General features: G+C 39.5%; 1 protein-coding gene across 1 annotated transcript in view; it reads left to right on the top strand.

The window, feature by feature from the left end:
- Positions 1 to 21,576, top strand: part of HDAC9 (histone deacetylase 9) — a 686,372-nt gene that overhangs the window by 652,856 nt on the left and 11,940 nt on the right. Inside the window, exons 25-26 of the mRNA XM_043541099.1 lie at positions 11,287 to 11,371; positions 16,698 to 16,851. Coding sequence (XP_043397034.1) covers positions 11,287 to 11,371; positions 16,698 to 16,851 — 239 coding nt within the window. The remainder of the gene's footprint in view (positions 1 to 11,286; positions 11,372 to 16,697; positions 16,852 to 21,576) is intronic.

Raw genomic sequence — 21,576 nt, 5'->3', positions numbered from 1 at the left:
TTTTCAGGGCACCATTTTATGCCTATTAGATTGGTGTGAAGTGCTGTTTCTTATAGTGGAAATTGCTTATAACCTGTAAGATCACCTATGAAGGACTTTGTAAAGACCTTTGTGCCCTTTTTTGTTTTGTTTTTTATGATGCATACAGAATGCCTGAAAGGGTTTTTTTCTGCTTGTGTTTTACTTTATAGATAACAAAAATGTCACATGAGGCCTTCCCTAGTTTTTCTGGAGAACCTATTGAGCATCTCAGAGATGTGTATTGGGAGCTCTCAAACCTAAATCAAAAGGGTAATACTAATGAACCTTTAACAAAGATATCTTTTCTCTCAAATGTTCTTCAAGCATTTGAGTTGAATATATGTTAAAAAAAACAATTTTAAACAATTTGTGTAAAAATCCTTTCCCCCTTTCAGCTGCTCAGTTTTCTATCTGTTGGCTCTGGTGAAGTTTCAATTTCATCAATTCTCCAGTATCCATAGAAACTTCCAAAGTAGAAAAGACATGAATTTGTAGTGTTAAAACAAGCAGAAACCCCCCGTATCCTAAGCCTTTTTCCCCCTACTTTGAACCAAAACCTTTCAGGCTTTCTTTATGTATCACAAAGAAGCAATAAAGGACACAAGCTCATAATTTTTTTCCTTTGCAGGTTAAGGAAAATTTACTATATGCCAAGTCTTGAACTTGGTTTACATGTCAACATAGTATGCCCCAACAGGCTGCATATGCTAGCTCTGCACCACAGTGGCCTGTTTTGAGAACAAGTAGACTGATTCAGAAGGTACAAGGCACCTCTTCCAGGAAAAGGAACTATAGAGCTTCTTGGGAACAGGAAATTAATGCAAAGAAGCTCTTCTGAGCAAGCCCAAACAGTTCCTCAGCCTTCTTCCTTGCAGGCACCAGAGACAGTGTAGGAATTAATACATTAAGGGAGTGCCACCATGGAGGGGTGAGCAAAGAAAAATGATGCCTTGTGTGAAGGTGGTTGGGGTTGCTGGTTGGGGTTGGGGTAGCTGGAAAGGTCTCTCCTCTCCCCATCCCGTTGCGTTCTGTGGGAACAGGCATGCCATAACAGAACATTCAGCCCTATTTGAGTTCCATGCTGGGTGACCTATGATATGGCCCATAAAGAAAAGCTTTCAAAAGTGCTGAACATCCAGTGTCTTCTTTTGAGATGGATGATCAACACTTTTGAATGTCAGGCCTCTTATTTGGGTGCTGAAATATGAATTTAGAAGCCTGACTTCAGGCACCTCTGTTTGAAAATCTTATTCATAAGGTTTTGTTGCCCCTCCTGATCAGCCTGCCCTCCTGCCCATCCTCACCCACACCATCATTCATGAACTTCATATCCGTACACAGCAGTTTCCTGTGGTGGTGATGGTGGCACATCCTCTGAATCCTTCTCCTCCAAAATCAGCCACAACAACAATGTTCTCATGGTGCAATCTTGCCCAGCTTTAGACTGGAGATGTGTCAGCCTGATTTATGCTTGGCTGTGGTTAGCTTGGACACATTTAAGGTAATATCTCTCTGAGGTTTGCAGCCTCGTGGGGAGACAAATAATGCTAATGAAACTATGCTCCCACCACTATGCCAGGGGCCTGACTCTCTACAGCCAACGATGACCATTTGGTGACTTTGCTTCTTTGTGAGAAAGGCCTCATTTTGTTTTCATGTTGGATCACCCCTGCTACTGCTTCTACAGCTGCTGACCCTCTGCATTCTCAGAAAAATATCTACGCTTGGAAACAGACATGAAATGTATTTCACTGTGAGTTATGTGTGAGTGTGCTGAAATATTGACCTAACTCTATTGGCACTTAAGGGAGACCAGTAATCTGAGGCCAATAAAGTAGGCTGGGTGATTCAATGGGTTTATCTGTTTGCAAAATATAGCGTAATAAATGAAGGAAGGACTTTTAATAATGGAAGATGAAGACAAGTGTGAGTGCATGTGCATTATAATTCACTTGAGGAAAGACATGAACATTAAGATCTTGAAACCTCTCACACAAGAAATATTCTTCTCATGTACACTTACATTATGATTTATAATACAAGCATGCTTATTTTCCAAGTATTAAATCTAACTAGGGACATGCAGGAAACAGGCAGACACATATCTCCGAACCAAAACTGAACAACGTTACAGGAAGGAGAGAGTAGATACTGCTCCTGCTAATTTTGGAGTTGGAAGATTCAGAAACTATGTCATTATCACCACCATAAGAAACTGCTCACAGAAAATCTGTGACTAAAGTTATTGATGAGATGGGTAGGCTGATAAGGAAGGGCATATAGATATAGGGCATATAGATATAGGGCCTTGTGTAAATTGGCACAGATCTATCGACTTCCATGGAGTTATGCCAATCAATACTAGATGAGGATATGGACCATAGCATATATATGATGTACACTGCCTCATTTCAACAGAATACTTGTAGATTTGCCCAGCTAACTACAAAGTCTCCTCCAGTCAAGGACAGAAAAAATCGGTTCCTTTAAGTCACCAATTATTGTAATTTGAAGATGCATTCTTCCTTGAACGCAATTATTTACAGGTGATTAATAGGGTAATTATAACTTATTATCTGGCACTTCACTTTTACAAATAATGATAGGTATTGCAACCGTAGTTTAAAAACATTGGCAAGACCAACTTTGGCTTCTAAACACTGCACATGCAATTGAACTCAAATTAGAAAGGTCAGGAAAGGCCTTTGTAAGGTACTCTGCAGTTTGTCGGTTGTATTTATTCATGTGCTGAGGATTAGAATTCATAAACATTTTGCAGGGTTTTTTTAAATTCTTTTTTCGTTGCCTATGTTGTTCTTGGCCAGGACCTGTCAGTAGAGCAATACGCTGCTACGTATGTCTTCTTATCAGCAGAATAACTTTTAACAAAAAGAGTAACCGTAAAATTAGCAGTAACTTCCAGCTTTCGTGAGGAGCCAGTCAGACATGCAGATGAAACAACAGACTTACAGACTAGAAGTGCTTGCTTTAACTCATTTGTGTCTGATTCTCTGCAAGAAAAACACGTTGACACCCCAAAAAGACAAAACCAAAAGAAATCCCTCAACTCCAAACCCAAACCCAAACTTGCTTTTAATTACATGTGGCCTTCATGAAAGTGATCTGTTTAGGAAGATAGCTTTTACTTTTCCCTTAATAATTATGAGTTGGGTCAATATGAAAATAATATGCTATTGAATTAACCTTTGTTAAATAATTTGAGCATGGTAAAGGAAAGTCCTTCGTGCAAATGTTGACTTTGAAGACTCACCAAAAAATCCATTTCAGAAGGTCTCTTTTTCTTGGAAGACCTCAACATTTAAATGAGTTATCAGCACAATCAATGGGTCATGAATACTTTTGAACTTCTCCACAGAAGTGTTGTGACCATTAATTTTGGAAATTCCACAGAAACATATATGGAACTCTACAAAATAAACACCATTGGCTTTTTTTTTTAATCAGAAAGACTTAGCGTAGCAGTTGTTTATTTGTACAGACAATAAATGAAGCAAAAATTAAACAATGTAGACATAATTGTAGACATAAATATATCTAGATTTCAGTTTTTATCATTCAGCTTTTTGTATACAAAAAGAAAAACCTGAATTTCTTTTAAGGACAATTTACTGAACTAAATGCAAAGCTAATTAGAAGCACCCTGGGTTGCCTCCTAGGAAGGAAATCTTCCCAAGAGGCGAGAAGTGATTAAGCAATTGGATTCCCCTGAAATCCAAAATCAAAACAGTGAAATCCTTCCTGCAGGTACAGAAAGAAGGATGTGGTTAAGTTGCTGTAAAATGTCCTAGACGTCTTCTGTTAGTGGTTTTAGATCACATCCATTACATGGGCACCTGTCAAAACAAGAGAAAAGATGGTTTCAGCTAATTAGAAAAGAGAAATTACTTTTAAACCAGGAAGCTGTTGAGATGCTGATACCTTACACTGAAAATTCAGCTCCCGCATTTTCTGTGAACAGTGCTTTTCCCCTGTTGGCTTCCGTTACTAGCTGAGTGGTGCCCAATCTTATTACACAGGAGAGCCACACAAACCCAAGCACAAACCTTGTGTGGGCCAAACACATTCTACATATTTTAATAAGATTTAAAGTCACCTGTATCGATTTATATTTTAAGTTCCTCTTGTTTTGTATGTATTTAGATAGGTTGTCTCTATGTACAGTAGTGTCTGTATACACACTTGTGTAAACTAAAATGATGTTAACATGAGGACAAAACACTGATGAATCAGCTGTTAGTGTACTGTGTTGAAGCAGGCCATGGGCCTTATGAAATGCTCTGGTGTGCCATGTATGGTCCACAGGCTGTAGGTTGGGCACCCCTGGATTAATCCATATTTTTCCATCACAGATTAAGTGTATTACTTCACTATATATATATTTGGAGTGGGTGTTGGGCATCTCTGTGAGGGTGGTAGTGGTGAGAATCTTATGCCCAGGCTGGGGAGTAAAAGTGGTCCCAAACCATGGCTTCGACTCCAGTCATTGGGCTAGAATAGCCTCTCTGGCCCTTACATCACCATGCCCTGGTAGGTGATGGCTAATAATATATCAGTGCAGTGACAGATTTTCTAAACCTTTTTTCCCCAGACTACTTTGGTTTGAAGTCATAGGCTTAATTCTTCTCTCCACAACAACCTTTCCAACCCCCATTGTAAACAGCCATACAGGATCTCCCCATAGCTCACAGTCAAACCAATATGAACCCTGTCACACAAAAGAAATGGTCTCTGGGTTAACTATTAGCCCCATGGTCTGGAGCAAGTGCTAACTTGTACCCTATGCAACTTGTCCCCAAGAAGAAATGGTCTATGGCTTAGGGAGGTATCTAGTAGCCAGCCCCGTATGCTGTAGCAAGTGTCCCAGAGTCTGTAGCAAGTGCTAACCAGTACCAGATGTCCTCCCGCTCAGAGGGAGCAGCAAAGTGTAGTCCATGGTGCATTCCACCCAGCGGGATCCTTGTAGCAGAGGACACACCAGGAAGTGTGTCTGCTCTTTCTTACTGTGCTGGCCAAGGCTGGATTTGGCCCAAAGTAGGAAAACATTTTAAAATGGCTAAATTTAACATCTTCTAGTAAATATTCTTCCTGCTTGAATTATTCTTCTGAAGCGTAATCTGACAAAACATCGTGATTGGTTGGCTACCACGTGCATTTAAAAATCTGTACTGGACACTGTTGTTGTAAAGTGTGAAATTTGTGCTGCTTTCTTACAATTAGTGGATCTTGGGTTTGGGTGTGTGTGGCCATTTAAATGGAAAACTAGTGCTCTGCAGCTTTCATTCAGATGATGAAAAGTTGGCATTTCCCCATTTTTGTGGAATTTGGTGCGAATCTGGGGAAGCTTGCCAGCTATGCAAAGAGCTCTGCTAAGAATGCAGACACGGCATTGAAAAAAAGGAGGGGTGGGGGGGGGAAGTGTGATTTGCCAGAATAGGTAAGTGCTTCTCTCTCTAAAATGGAAATATTTCCCAAATAGCATACATATAAGTGAAAATTGCCGGAGATCAACTTTAAATTGAAAGTTAAGCCTGGTCACAGCTCATATCTTCATTGTTAATCTGAGTTTGTCATTATTGCCAAATAATTAATACAGTTACAATCATTGGTTCACCTGAGGTTTATGTCAACTCTGGCTGGCATAAACCTGGGAGAAGGGGCCCAAAAATGAAAAGTCGGCTGTGGGAGGAGTCTACAATAGTGCAAAGTATGTGCCAATAGGGTGACATTATAGTCCCAGAAGTGGCCAGTGCTAGCCAGGAGATGGCTTGGCCAAGCAGACTGAAGAGGAACTGGTTCAAAAGTGATATATTACTAGTGAGAGATTTTCCAATGCACAAATGGGAGTTATATGCCTAACTCCCATTGACTGTCCTTGGGCATTAGGTTCCTAACCACCCTTAAGACCTTTAAAATATACTCCCTAATGAAAATGGATTTATTCATGTTGTACATAACAGTTATGGATCACTGAAAAATTTCCACCCAAAAATAGTTCTATATAAACCTAAAATATAGAAATATTCAGAAAATTCCTAACATTCAAAACAAGAAGGATATATGACTCCTAAATGAAATCTCTCCTAGATTGAAAGACTAGATGGAACAGCATTGTTCCAATTCTGATACAACCTGGGGATACCTACAGCTATCATCATGGCACAGCTTTATGTCGACATACTTATTACATAGCGTGGCTCCTAACAGGGATTTTCTAATATTTAAAAAGCTGGTTCAAGCAAAGGAAGGTATCCAAATAAAGAGTAGTATAAGGAACAGGACCTCAAATGGAAGCTTTGAGCCGTTTTAGAGGAAGAAAGAGGGGAGATTAAGAGTCAGACTCTAAAAAAAAATGTGTGGGTATAAGCCTTCTATATTTGAAAGGGGATGAATTTCAAGTGTGTTTATTCTCACTGCAGATATTGTACTCAGTTCTGTTATCACCTCCCCTATATTTAGGGGCTAAATGATCAAAAGTGCAAAATTATGATCACTGGAATATTGTCAGAGGTCAAAATCTGCACAGGATGGAATAGGAGCTGTGCTGGGTCAAAGATCTTTCTCATGAACCTACTGTTGGTCAGGTCTGCCCCTAGGGAAGTCAATATAATTACTAAAACTCCTGGGAATTGCTAACAGAACTGTTGAATGGAGTTGGAGGCAGCAAACAGCCTGCTATTGTGACTTACCCAGAACAATGGTGACTTTGACCACCTCAAGTAGCAGAGGAGTAGCCAGGTTAGTCTGCATCTGTAAAAGCGGCAAAGAGTCCTGTGGCACATTATAGACTAACACAGCAAAGAGTCCTGTGGCACCTTATAGACTAACAGACGTATTGGAGCATAAGCTTTCGTGGGTGAATACCCACTTCGTCAGATGCATGTAGGCTACATGCATCTGAAGAAGTGGGTATTCACCCACAAAAGCTTATGCTCCAATACGTCTGTTAGTCTATAAGGTGCCACAGGACTCTTTGCCACTTTGACCACCTCAGTCATGGCTCCTATGTGTGTGAGTCTCCACATACCCTTCTGGCTCCTCTTCACAGAGCTGTAAAATGGTTATCAAGTCAAACCTGTACTAAAGAAAAATCCCGTCTCCAGTAAATCTATAAACCCCCCATGGCCTGTAGACCCACTTTGAAGTGTATGGTTGACTCTCAGGCATCCATGGGATCTGTGGAGCCCGTATCTATTACCATCACCATCTTCTTCTCCAGAACCCTTGCTTTTATCCTCAGATTGCCTAAAATGTTCCTGGGTGTCATTTTTTCTCTAAACAAATTCACCAACACCCATGAATAAATCTAGCTTCTGCTCCTTAAAACATGGCAGGGCTAAGGAGGCAGTGCAGTCAGGTACCAAGTCTGGGCTGCTCATCCAGTGCAGATGACAGTTGTCTCAAATTCTGACAAACTGCTTACACTCTTACCATCACTTACGCCACCTTCCAAGCATGTGAAAATTTGATAGGCGGTGTATTTTTATGCCACTTGCTGATAGGAGCACAATTCAGTTGTGGCAACTTTTGACTACCCAAAGAATGTGGTGCACAAGTTGCTTTTTTCCTTTGAAAATGTTTATTGGACACACTTTCCATTACATTCCCTTGGGCACAAAAAAGCCCAACTTAGTGGTGCAAACCCTTTGAAAATTTTGCCTTCTGTAAATGATCCAAGCTCTCCCTTAAGTGGCTTTGTTGGTCCTGCACTGATCTGAGTCATTCCTCTCTGAAAGATTCTGTTCTGCAAATATATTTCCAGTGCTCTTTACGACTTCTATTCTCTTCGGCTCCAGTTCTAATAAACTGCATGATTTGAATGCCAAGAAGTGTAGGAGTGAAGGTGATGGTGCTATGACTGTCAGGTGTAGAGTGATTTCTTTTGTTCATTGTTGGGTCTGTGTCCTGATATTTTCCAGGGACACCCCTATGTCTATGTAGCTATATCCAAAAAGTGGATCACTGCCAACTGAAATTATTCTCCCTGATGCAGAAGGCCCTGTTCCAAAGGAGTATAGAAATAGCTGTAATAATCCACTGTCTTTATTTTTACAGTGTTTTTGTAACAATAGTGCATCAGGGTTGAACAGGGTATACAGTGTAATGAACTTATGTCTGGAGTCTGATGTGGTTTTATTGATATGGAACAGGATCCAGCATTCTGCTTGGCTACTGCAAAGAATATGGAGACAGAGCACATTTCTACAGTTGAAACCAAGCTGGAATAGTTACAGGGAGGGTTTTTTTTTTAATTTATTTTTTGGGTGGGGTGGGGAAGAAGTTTAGATAACAAACACTGAAAATCCATGTCAGCTACAGGTCTGTTACAAAAGCTGACCAAAATGTTCATCTTGCATAATAATGATTGCGAATTTGGCCCTTTTTTCTGTTTGCGGTTGATTCATGAACCTAACCTGATTTTTGTGCATGTATTTGGTATTCATAAGTATTGAGCAGACATTTTAGATGAGTTAGCCTATGAGTTATTTGTGAACTCGTCACTTTAATTGTTCATTGCTGGTTAATTAAGGTGTGTGATTGGCCTCCTAAATAACACAAGGACATATCATTGGACCCCAGTCCAACCAATTTATGAAAGTTGCCTGACGAGATTCCCTTTGATTAGGAGAAACACTGGTTGGCATAGAGCTACAATAGCTATGTCTACATCACCAACTCCTATCCAAGAGAAGGAGTTTGCAGGGGAACAGGAAGGATATGTTGAAGATGGAGCAAGGCACAGCTGGAGCATCTTGCACTATGACAATTCCACAGCCTGTGCGATGGCTCCCAGAGGTGCAGGTTAGAGTAGCCTTGAATCTGTTCTAACTTACTCCAGAGGCTAAATTGGGTCCCAGTAGCCATAAGGATTGGAAGAATGTAAGAATGTGGCTTTAAGCCACCTTTGTTCTCCTGCCTGTGGACCTGTGCTGAGCTCAGCCCAGCTGGTCCTGAGCATTGGGCCCATAGTATTTTTTCTGCTTCCTGGTTGGATGCCTGAAACATTTTAAATAGAGAATAATGTATGACAAAAATGAATAACAGTTATTAACAAATACCTGACTTCCGGTATGAATTTTCAGATGAATAATCACTTGTGCTAAAATTTGTGAAATTAGTGATTTGTGAACATTTTCACAAATACTCAGCTTTCATCCAAGCGCTTGCAAATAACCGAATACTAGGACCTATGAAGACCAGTGAAGCAAAGTTGACTTGTTAATTGCAAATATATCACTTACTTTGATTTTTATTATTCAACTAGCTCTAATCCTAAAGCTGGATTGGCATGTCTTAATGCATCATTTAAAATAGCGGCAATCCACCATTACAATCTGGCATCCTCAGTGGTTTTTTGGAGTTAGTACAGGCTGATATTTGTACCATCCTTTTTCTGGCAGTCCTGTTGAATTCCAGAGAATTTAAACATTTATATTACCTTAATATAAATTATGTTGCTAATTCTTATGGTTTCAAAGAAAATCTTCCAGGTAGATTCCCAATGCAGGACTACAGGCAGATAAAAACAAGATGTATGAATAGCGCCATTCATCTCATGAGAATTAACCCAAAAGCCTGATGATAATTGGAATTTCATCAGCATTAAACTATTTCTCTGCTGATCATTTTACCTGAATCCCAGCAATTCTGAGACTTTGCGTAAATTTGCTTAGTTTGTCACCTCTTTATAATCCAGGCTAAAAACTCCTTGAGTTAATGACTAGAGCTGATCTAATCATTGACAATGAATAAGTGAGACAATTTTGCCTCTTTTTCTGCCCACGTAATATCCATATAAGTTTGAAATTCTCTCCAGAGTATTCATCATACAAATTTATTCAACAAATATATTTTTGAATTTGTTTACTTAGTTTACAAATATTCAAAAGAAGAGCTAGTTTCTTAGTCATGATTGGGCAGATGACTCACATGATGTTATTCCAGCCCTTTGATTGTATGGGTATGCAAATACTTCTGCCATCAATATCTATGTGTACAAATTTCAGCTGCTGTTTCTATGAGAACTCACACAGATGGCTGTGAGTATTTGTGCCAGTAAAACTTAATTGTCCTAATATGTGTAGAATGGAAGGTATACAGAAAGGGGCATAAGCACAGCTGAATTCATTTAAAAATTGAAATGAATGTACGTGGAACATGATTTGCCTTTTTTGCTTAGCTCTTGTGATGATATATCATCATGCATCATGATACAATGTCATCATGTCAGTGCTCAATATCATGACATGTTGATATTTCACAAGTCCCAGTGTTTAATTTAGGATCCATTCATGTCTGATATATTAGGTTCTCTATCCAAGGTACTAATTAGCCCTCCACCCCCATTTCAGTATGAAATAGAGCAGTACTATTATTCCCATTTTACAGATGGGGAACCAAGGCAGCAAGACACTAAGTGATTTGCTTAAGGTCATACAGGAAATCTGTTGGTTTATGGGGGACTTGAACCCAGGTTTATAAAGGCTTTGGTTAAGCCCCTAACCACTGCACTAGCTCTCCTTTCAGAATAGTTAGTGCCATTGAAAATGGAATTATAGGGAAAACAACATATAAGTGTTGGCATTTTGTTTCATGCATGTGCACACTCAAACATATAAACAAACTAAAGGGTATTGAAAATAAATGTAGCCAGTTAAAAGTACAGTGGAGCCCAAATAAAATTTATATGACTTTTATTGTTGATATGCTTAAGCATTTTGTCTACTATTTTACTTGAAATTAACGCAAGGCTACTAAAAGCAGCTGTGTTTTATAGTTTTCCACGGTAAAATGTTGAAATGTGTAAGATGGTTAGATGTAATAACACTAGAAAAATAAAGATAATAGAGTGCACACTTTAGTCCCAATGCGGCTTCAGCAAGGTTTTGTTTGGAGTGCCCAGCTGCACATACAGACGCAATGGAATTTGGTTTGTGAAGAACCTACAAAAATTACACAAATAACTAACATTTTTTTAATGAATAATACACAGACATGCACCTGCTTCAGAGACTCCATAGATTAGTCTTGCAGCCAATAGAAAAGCCCCTTGGAATTCAATTACATGGCTGAAAAACAAAAAACAAAATTGTGGCTATACTTTTAGAAGTGATACCAGCAAAATGTTAACTAGTTCTTGGGCTGAGCTTCTCTTGAGGATTAGGCTGTTTCAGTTTGGTTTATTTCCATGTGTCTTATTGCAAATTCATAATATTCTGCTCATATTATTCTGTTCTATTCTTGCAGCTGGAGCCTCTCCCAGAAGATATGCTGCACCAAACCCCTAATATGAATGCAATGGCTTCTTTACAAAAGACCACTGAAATTCAAAGTATGTTTCAGTGTTTTTTCTCATTATTAATTAATGTCAGAGAAAACTGATTAAACTTTTGCTACAGAGTAAAGACTAAGCAAAAATATGATATCTGAGCATATTCACGATACATGTTTATAACATGTATGCTTGTGCTCTTGTTTCTTTGGCACATCTTTTGTTTCATTGATGATTTAACACTTAAAATGCTGAGTTGTTAACGTTAATCAAAGCGTTCCTATTCCCATATAGTTGAAAATCTTTCATTTGCACAACTCTCATTTCAAGCATTTTAGTCTTGCAATCCAGTGAGAGAAATATGTGTGTGTGTGTGTGTAGATATATGGTGGGTATATTAGGGATATGACATTCTCTCTTTGGATTCAATTTGTAGACAAATACCTTTTCAATGTATTCATGTTGAGATGGACGTGAGTTTAAAACTACAGTACACCCGGATATTTAAAATGGCTGCTGCCACATGGGATAGTCATGGAAAATATTCAGTGCTTCCCTCCCACCACCCCTTCCCTATGCATATCACTTATGCATCTCCACACCAGTCCTGAACCTTCCCCACATAAACTCTCTGTGGCCCTCTACTGCCACCCAGTTTTTGTTGCTAAGTTTTCCACCTGCACCTTCCTACCTTGCCCTGCTCCCAGTTGCCTCAACTCAGCTATAGAGACCTTCCTCCACTTGCCACCATGTGCTACCTCAAGCCATGCTAAGTGGGAGGGTGGGGGAGACTTCCTGTTTCCTACCTATCATTTGCCAGTGCTTTCTCATCACCCTCTGGTGCCATTTAGATTTAGATTTGGTTTGAATACCAGATGTTCTGCTAGTATTAGGTGAATAAAAAAAAAGCAGATTCACCATATTTTAAAATGTGCATAATACAGAATTATTGGTCAGTTCTTTATATATTTCTTCACGTGTGAAGAGACACTGGAAAACTCATGTGAAGCTACATAACTGATAAGTTTACCCTGCTCCCACTTATGCACTCAGGTAAATAAATGTCACAATTAAATCAGCTTTCTTCAGGAATTCATGATAAATGTCAGTGTCAGGTTTGAGGAGATATGTGTAGTGGAGTACTGCAGGAGCTGGTGCTAGGTTCAATCTTCTTTAATATCTTCTGCTAATGATCTGGAGGAGACAGTAAGCAGCTTGTTAATGAAAATCACATACCATACAAAATTGGGTAAGCTGCAAATGCTAATGAGGGCAGAGAAATAATACGTAGAGAGCTAGAGAGATTAGAAACCTAGACAAAAAATAACAAAAACACAATTCAATTTGAGAGAAAAAATATTTGAGAAAAAGAAAACAGTTGAATGGAAAGAGAAATCTGGAATGCAGTTATGCTGAAAGAGACCTAGAGATAATAGTGGACAAAAATGAGACATGCATGTACAAGGTAATATGGCAGCAAAAATATCAGAACAACTTAGGTGCCATATTCATCACAGAGCACAAAGGCAATAGTCTTTTTCTATAGATCTCTGATGTGACCTGAATCTTGCATTTAGTTCTGTACAACTTATAACGAGAAAAATCTTGACAAAATGGAGGGCGTTCCGAGAAGAGCCATATTAATGATGGAAGTGATTGGAGGAATTGACTTAAAAGAGCCAAATCTGCATAATTTGGCTAAGAGATGACTGAGAGGATATAACAGTCTACTAATATTTGAAAGGAGTAAACACTAGTGAAGGAGAGGAACTAATATGAATTTTAGTTAGTTCAGTAGGAACAACTGGATGAAATTAAAAGAAGGAAAATATAGGCTGAATATCAGGGACAACTTTTGGGGGTGAAATGTGTTAAACTGTAGAATTATAACCTGGGGAAATCCATCACATATAACATTTAAAACTAGACAGGACAAAATACTGACAAATTCTGCTTTGGCATGTGCATTACTTAATGCTTATGTTTCTGTGATACAGCTCTGATGTCAAGTATTTAAATGTTACAACCTCTGATGAGTGTTTTAGTCCAAGGATTGCCTTTGCTCCATCTCTGTTTCAAAAACAGGCTGGAAATTGCAGATTTTAGATCAGACAAAGAGAAAACCCAAATTGTTTCTAAGTAGAATGGAATTTGTATAAACTTCTTTGTTTGTGACAATGGTATCATGTATTTATGGGAATATGATACAATTGGAAGTAGTATTCCCCACAACCATACAATATGTATTTCTAAATAAGTTGTTCTCACTTGCTTAGGCACCACCCCGGAACCGAGCTCTTTATACATGGAAAATGTCATCCTAAGCCACATACAACATTCCCACATATTTAAAGGAAGTTTGAGATGTCTGTAACCAAACTACATGATATAAACATTCACTGTTACTATTTCCTTTGTGAATGGGAAATGTTCCCATTGCCTTATTGGAGACTTGAGCACTTTTTCATGCATCAAACAAAAGCATACCTAGATTACTTATTTGGTTTCATAGTTTATTCTTAGAAGTAATCTATGCCACAAGCTGGGCATGTATGGGACCGGCAACCCACTTCATTCCTCTTCATGAACTCCAAAATGTTCTTATTAGAAAATATAACAAGATTAGGGGGATTTCACATTTCTGCCTTGGAAAGTGAAAATGTCAGTTTGTCAGTTGTGAGCTGTTTGTCCCTGGTGCTTTTGTTTCAGACAGAGCTGATTTTAATATTGATTTGGGCTGCTAGCAAAAGCAGTTGTGCAATTGCCTCTACTATGCATATACAATTGCTGAGACTGTTCATGCAAATCGGGTGTCAAAAATACACAAAGGCCCAATTTGTACATTCAGTTGTAGTTGTGCGTGAAAAATAGGTGATAAATTACACATGCCTTTTGTGCACAGTGTTGGTCAACCCATTGTTATAAAAACAATCCTACAACCCTCATTTTCCAAAGAGAATCATCTTGGCATAGGATACAGCTTTGTGTTTTTAAGAAATTTATCTCATATTTTCTTGTAAGTATCAGGCAGCACTTAGTCCATGAGCCTGTTTAGTGTACCCTCTGCTAACTGGATGCTGTCCCTAATGGGGACTACTTCAGAATTGCCTCCCCAAACATTGCTCATTCCATCCCCCAGATATCGATACCTAGATGCGATGACCACTACCTGGATACTGCCACCTGCTTCCTGTCCCTGCTCTGCAATTCCCCTCCACCTCCAAACCCCCTCTCACAATGTTAATTGAGTGTAGGGAAAGGGAAGGGGAAAGGGTAATGAATGATCACATGGGGTGGAAGGTAAAATGGATACTCAGTGCCAACAGATATGCTTGAATTTGGTTGTTAGTTTCAGTGTTAGAAGAAAGTCAGGGGCAGGGGGCAGCTGCTGTGTGTGTGGGTGTGTGTGTGTGCGTGTATTTGATGTAGCAGTCCTTTCCGATGCTGTTTTATTGTTGCTGCAGGAAAGCAGCACAGTAGTGGCTGGTTACTACTATTTTATTTTATGAATAGGAGCCCTTGAAAACTCCAGCAGTGAACATGGGTTCATTTCTTTTACGGGCAAAACTGTGTATTATTCCCATGCCAACAGATCTGATTTTCTTGCACATCTGTTTCTGCAACAAAAACCCTGCCCACTTGTGAACATTTAGCCCATAAATTATGCCGTGTGTATTGCACAGTCTGATTTTACATATAACTGCTGTGAGAACATTGGGGAATGCCTAAATAACTTTTTTATTTTTTTATTTTAAAGACTAGAGAATATGGTCTCCATAGAATATTTTTGTCTTGTTTTTATAGAATTTGCCAGGCCTCAGCCATTTGGTTTAGTGTTATGTGCATAGTTTTTTAGCCATGGCTCTCATGTATCTGGAGGAAAATCCAGCTTCTAACACTTAATCTTAACTTTGTAGTATACTTAATACACTTTAGATTTTATTCCCCATCCCCCAATCCCTATTATTTAAAGATCCTGCTAACTATTCAAACATGCACAGTACTAGGGTTCAAAGGAACACCCGTCTTCCATGCTGCCTATCGATCATGGAGATTGACTCATGCTTTCATCTTTTGAGTATATTTTAAATAAGGTTATTGCTATCTTGATTGACTGCTGCTGTCTCATTTGACTAAAAACACTCATCTTTTGAAAAGCCTGGAATGGTGTTATATGCCATGTTATCAAAGAAGGAATTTTTAACACTCAGTCCAGAATACACAGCAGTACAATTGGCCCTGCCTGCCAGTTGTTGAAACCCTCCAGCTATCCCACAGCTAAGCACCTTGACCCAACCCACCTCCCAACTGCCAAATCTTCCTCCTACTCCTTGGAAAAGATCCCCTACTTGAGCCCCCCTCTGTCACAGCTGTTGAAACCCTTCCACTAATTCCCAAATAAGTGCTCTGACCCTGCCGCTGGCCCAGCGGCTGGAAGCCTCTTGCTAACCACTGGATAAGTGCTGGTCCCAAACTCCCTTCCAGCCCCCTTCTAGCTCCTACTTTCCAGGTGGCATCCACCTGGAATTTAGTAAGAATTCTATGGATTATTATACTATGAGGAATATGTATGCAAGTTTTAAGTTGTTCACCTGGTTACCACTAATTGACCCCAGTTCTTGAATAACATATTATTGAGTGATTATTTTTCATTCCTACTCACCTACACTTTATTTTTTGCTTCACTTGGGAAGTTTTTCAAAGTCTTTTTTGTTTCAGGCAGAAGGCTGACTACTCTCTCACACTTTTATTCCACTGGTGTGTTTTTACCCCCAAAACCAGAAAAATGTCTTTCTTATAATACCTAGTAGCATTCCAACAAAAGCCAGTGCATATATGAATGTTTTAAATAAATTATTGTTCTAGTACACACCCTGAGGTTGGACGAGAAAGAACATCCAGGACTAACAAACCTGATTGTTCTGGCAACATAACGGCAGGCCATGCTGGCATTCGTGACTCCACCCCCCACCCCCTCAAGTCAGTGCTATGTGAGCACTTTGTACAATTATTTTCCTTTTTCTATTCCCATTTGTTGCAAATGCACCTCTTGCCCAGCACTATCATACCTATCTGCTGTGAACTTCCTTCTCCTACCATAGATATAGCCAACAGTCTGACTGATAATATGAGTTCGTTAGGCTGTGTGTTACTCCTTTAGTTTATTACCTTCTGGGGAAGGGTGTGACACAGTCCTTGGAATGAGAGCACTTTCCAATTTGGCATTCTTAGATCCGTGGCAGCTTGAAATCCCAATTACAACTGCTTACAGTACAGATTTTAACTTATAATCACTCTGCGCTGGACCGAAGTGATTACTGTGCTTATACCACCATGCTAGCTAAAATTCCCATAAATTATTATGTGTGGTTTTTTTTTTTTTTAGGCAAGTACTGGAAGTCAGTGAAGCCGTATCCTGTGCTAGTGGGTTGTGCTCTGGCTGAGACTCAGAAACGAGAGAGAGAGGAGACGGAGACTGTCTCTGCGATGGCCTCACTGTCAGTGGGTGCTGAACAGTCTTTTTCTCGGGAAGGCAACAGGTAAGTGGACGTTGTTGGAAACCCAGATGGCAAGATTTTGTACCCTGGTGTTGTAAGAACCAGAACCCAGATTTTGAAAAGCATTTGATAATTTTGGGTGCTTTGGGTTTTGACTCCCCAGCTTGAGACCATTAGGAAAGTATATTGAGTTGGGCATCCAAAAAAACAGAGTCACCCTATATGAGGGATCACCTTTGAAAATGTGTGTATAAATATTTATTAAGATCCACAGTTACTAAATTCACCCCTTCCCCCCTCAAAAACTAAATTAAAAAGCAAAATACTGATGTGAAAAAAGCATGAATTGCCAAAGCATAGACCATTGATCATGGTCTTCTCCTGAGAGGCCATTCAGACCTATTTTAGATTTGACTTTATAAAAATGCATTTAAACTGCTTTCAGACAGACTTAGTCATGATAGACTGAAATCACCACCGTGTTACTTCAGTTTTACACTAATGTAATTCCACTGAATTCAGTGTGTGACATGATGTAAAACTGGAGTAAGACGGTGGAGAATCAGGCCTACTGTATTTAGTGTACCACGATGAAGATAGGTCATCAAATAAAGAGTGCTGATTTTCCCTTCCTGTCAGCTGACATTTCACACTGATCCAGTAAGACCGACTTGGATGTGAATGTAACAATTCTATAAAATGGAACAATAACTGCCAGTGCACTTTTGTCAATACTGTGTTTCAAAATGAAGCACTGATGTCTATTGAATAGGGCCATATGCAGTACAATGTTTCTTTAAGGAATTGTTGGAGTCAGAAATGTCGCTTTATAAAAATTACATTATGGAGTTTCCTATTTATTCTCCTTCACCGCCAAATGCGCCTGGCCTCTCTGCAGTGGAGAGAGACCCAAAAATGCAGTGGAACCTTCTGATTCCACTGGACAAGAGGAAAAAGGGGCAGGAGATAGGGAGGCCCTACAAGGGGACTCCTCAGCTCCCTGTGCACTGTGAAGCTGTGCTCCATGACAGCTCTCTCCACAGGAGCATCGAAGAGAGCAGAGAGTTGTGGGTGGGCCAAAGGAGCAGTGGGAGTGTAGCCAATGGATCCATGACTTATGTGAATATACTGGCAGTTGCTGCCTGTGGGCTGAGTGGTAAGGTTCTAGTCCCTTCAAAACCTGCACTGGCTGTTTTAATCTGAATTCAGCTGACAATTTAACTGATGATGCACAAGGGGGATAACTATAGAACTCAGCAGAATATTGTAGAATCTTCTGTAGTTGTATCGGCTCTCACAAGAGTAAAAACTTGGGTTTTTCAGTAAAGTAAGCAGCTGTGACTCAAAGACACAGATCTAGTGATCTGCACTTGAATAATAGATTATGATTATTGTTTCAGAGAAGCTGCCGTGTTAGTCTGTATTCGCAAAAAGAAAAGGAGTACGTGTGGCACCTTAGAGAATGCATCCGATGAAGTGAGCTGTAGCTCACGAAAGCTTATGCTCAAATAAATTGGTTAGTCTCTAAGGTGCCACACGTACTCCTTTTCTTTTTATGATTATTGTTGTTATTATTATTACAAATACATAAATGCATAGGAAGGAACCGTTTTTTTCTCTCAGTGACAGACAGTTGGTCCATATGAGCGATCTTATTTTTGATCCACAACATTATCAATTAACCCTCAGCTAAGGAATGAACCCAAATGTTTATAATCTAAGTGTGTGGTAATTAGTGCTCTCGTTTGTTAGCCAAGGATGTAAAAACCTTTTCCACATATGAGTGAGGGGCTAATGTAAAGGGACTATAATTTACGGTTTGGTAACTAATTAATATGATGAAATAAAGCCAAGTTTTAGGCTCTCTTAAATAAAATGTAATTAATTTTGCATATAAAATTACATAGGTTAGAATAATCAGTAATTAAAAGTCATGTTACAAACCTATATTAATCTAAAACTATAGCTACTTCACAGTAATTGATTCTATAGTCACTTCAATAAAGCAGTATTTCTGCTAACAACGTATATTCTTAATGCTATGTAAATATACCACTTGACTACTGATAACCTGTGGCAATTTCCACCCCTTCTTGACATGGAATGAATTGAGAGTGCAGCTGAAGGGACTGTGAGAAAAGCGGATGTACTGATATGTATACAAATGGAATTCATTTGGCTGCCAGGTTCACTACACTTCATCAGTTCTGGACGGTAATAGGAATGAATCTGTCATGAATTGTTCTGTGGAAAAATGGCTCCACTTGAAATATCGTTTGTGGTGCTGTAGAGGTTTTTCAGCAGCACAATAAAACCTTTGCATGCCTGCATTGCTGATTACACTACCACATTCATAACCTGGACAGTGGTCACTCAAAACCAGCCTTTCCATAAGTGAATGACAGGGGCACCTTTGGACCTGTCCTGTTGGACCAAACTGATAGCCAGGCTCTCCAGTAGCTTTGGCCACCATGTTTCCTTCCCCCCACCCCCACCTTCCTGTTAACAGAGACAAACAAAAATAGTTACTTCTAAAATCTGCTTTCTAGGGCCTGATTTCTTTGAGATGCTGGGAACCTCCTGAGAGGAATTGTGTGTGCTTAGCACAGGCATGGAGGAACTCTAAAGCAGCATTAGAAACAAAGGGCCTGATTTACCACTGCATTACTCCAATTTTACCCCATCTTAACTCCCTTAAGTTCTGTGAAGTACAGCAGCATAAAACTGAAGGAGCACGGCAGTGAGACAGACCCATACAGGACATAACACATATAACAATTACAGACCAAGTAAGAGAGCCTCACCCCTGCTCCAGGCCGTTTATGCCAGATGTAGAGGGCCCCTCTAATCTCTGGTTTCAGCTGAGTGAGCATTGCACTGGAACTGGCACTAAAGATGAGAACTGTAAGGCTGCCATCAGAGGATCCCCTGGCAAGCCCTGGTACACAGGGTATGCCAGGTCATGCTGAAGGTAGGTCCAAAGCACACAGTGCTGCAGTCCACATGACAGTCTAGGAAGGGTGCTGTAACTTAGACAGGCCCCCAGAACTGTATGTTATGCTAAGAGCCTTTCCACAGCTCAGAGCAACCGGAGAGGATGCAAAGGTGGTTTAAATCCCCTCCCTCTCTCCCTCCCTCCACGTACACAGGCATCTGGCCTACAGCTTCTTTGCTGTGCTTCTAGGAGGGGCATCCTAAGGACTCAATCCTGCTTCACTGAATCAATGGTAAAGATCCCACTGACTTCAGCTGTGTAGAATCAGGCTCCCAGATGAAGAGAGCAATAGCAGGAGAGTCTCTTTGTAGGAAACTCTTGCCAGTTATGTTGGAGGATATATTGGTGTTTGGAGTGAGATGACTCATTTTAAACTCAGATTTTGGGTAAAGCAGCTCTTTTTCTGGCCAACTCATATCTGACTCATTTACCACTGATGAATAAAGGATAAAATGCTCCTGGCTAAGAACCATTCTAAGTATTTTTTTTCATTTTCTTTCTTTCTTTCCCTTTTATTTTATTTTATTTTATTTTATTTTTGCGGGGGTAAATGACAACACAAAGTAGACAGTTGTTTCAATTTGATTGACCCTGACATGCTGAGTGAAACAGACTTTATGAAAAGCTATTTTTGTTCTTGGTGTTTTTTTGTTAAAATACTCCATGCATTTTAATATACATTTGAAACGAAATTGTAGACTTCAGGAGAGAATAGATAAGGGAGAAGTGATTTATGGATAGGACAGAAGGGAAAATATGAATGATGCAAATACAAATTTAAATACAGAGACAATTAAATAAACAGCCATGGTCCTATAAACATGTTTAACCACAACACATTGTTTGTGTTGATAACTACTTGTTACCTAAATGAGATACACATTTGACTGATTAGAGCTTTGTAGTGGCCAACAGTTGTTTCACAAATCTTTTGTTTTGAAAAAGTGCAGTACAATAGTCTCCTTGATTCTTTTACTTCTTTTTTTTTTTTAAGGAGCAAAGGCTATCTGGTACTTAATTGTTTTACAGCAAGTCATTATAAATTTTAGGAATACATTTAAAAGAATTTAAATTCATGGCCCTGGTTTACCTGGATATAGATTTTACCCAATTAGAAATGAGATATGAAATGTAATTCCGAGATGTTGGATTAAAATCCATTTTAGAGGATTCTGTGGTTTCTGAACTAAGGATTGGGATTTTCATCATGTTATAATTTCTGTTGGAAAGATTAAGGACCAGATCCTGAGATGCAACTGTTTTTCATAGACTGCCAGTCATGGTGGGGGGTGTATGTGCAGAGGTGCATAATGCTGGTTTTTGCACTCCTCTGACCCTAGTGTCATCTCTGCACAGGACTAATCCACCTGCATCAAATTAGAATATCGTGAGGGCTGCTTTAATTTATGCCAACTGTAAACAGCGCGAGTGGGAGGAAACCACACTCTAGGATTGGCATGGCACAAGGTATTCTGGCCAAACCCTTTCCTTTCTTGCCTATCTTGTCCTGCTATTCCAGGGCAAGGATAAGAGCCTTATACCAGAAATCACCTTTACACAGTAGTGATCCTCCACAGCTGAGCTAAACGAGGGCCACATTCTGCTGGGCACTGAAACAGCCACACCACACCAGAAAACCTGTTCCTAAGAATGCATTTCTATTGGGAAATTGCAGAACTACTAACTGTAGTCTGTAACCTATCATTTAAATCAGCTTCTGTACCAAATGACTGGAGGATAGCTAATGTGATGCCCATTATTTAAAAAGGCTC

The sequence above is a fragment of the Chelonia mydas genome, chromosome 2 (genome assembly GCF_015237465.2).
Source record: "Chelonia mydas isolate rCheMyd1 chromosome 2, rCheMyd1.pri.v2, whole genome shotgun sequence".
NCBI lineage: Eukaryota > Metazoa > Chordata > Testudines > Cheloniidae > Chelonia > Chelonia mydas.
Note: the sequence above shows the minus strand (reverse complement) of the source record. Positions and strands in the feature narration are given on the sequence as shown.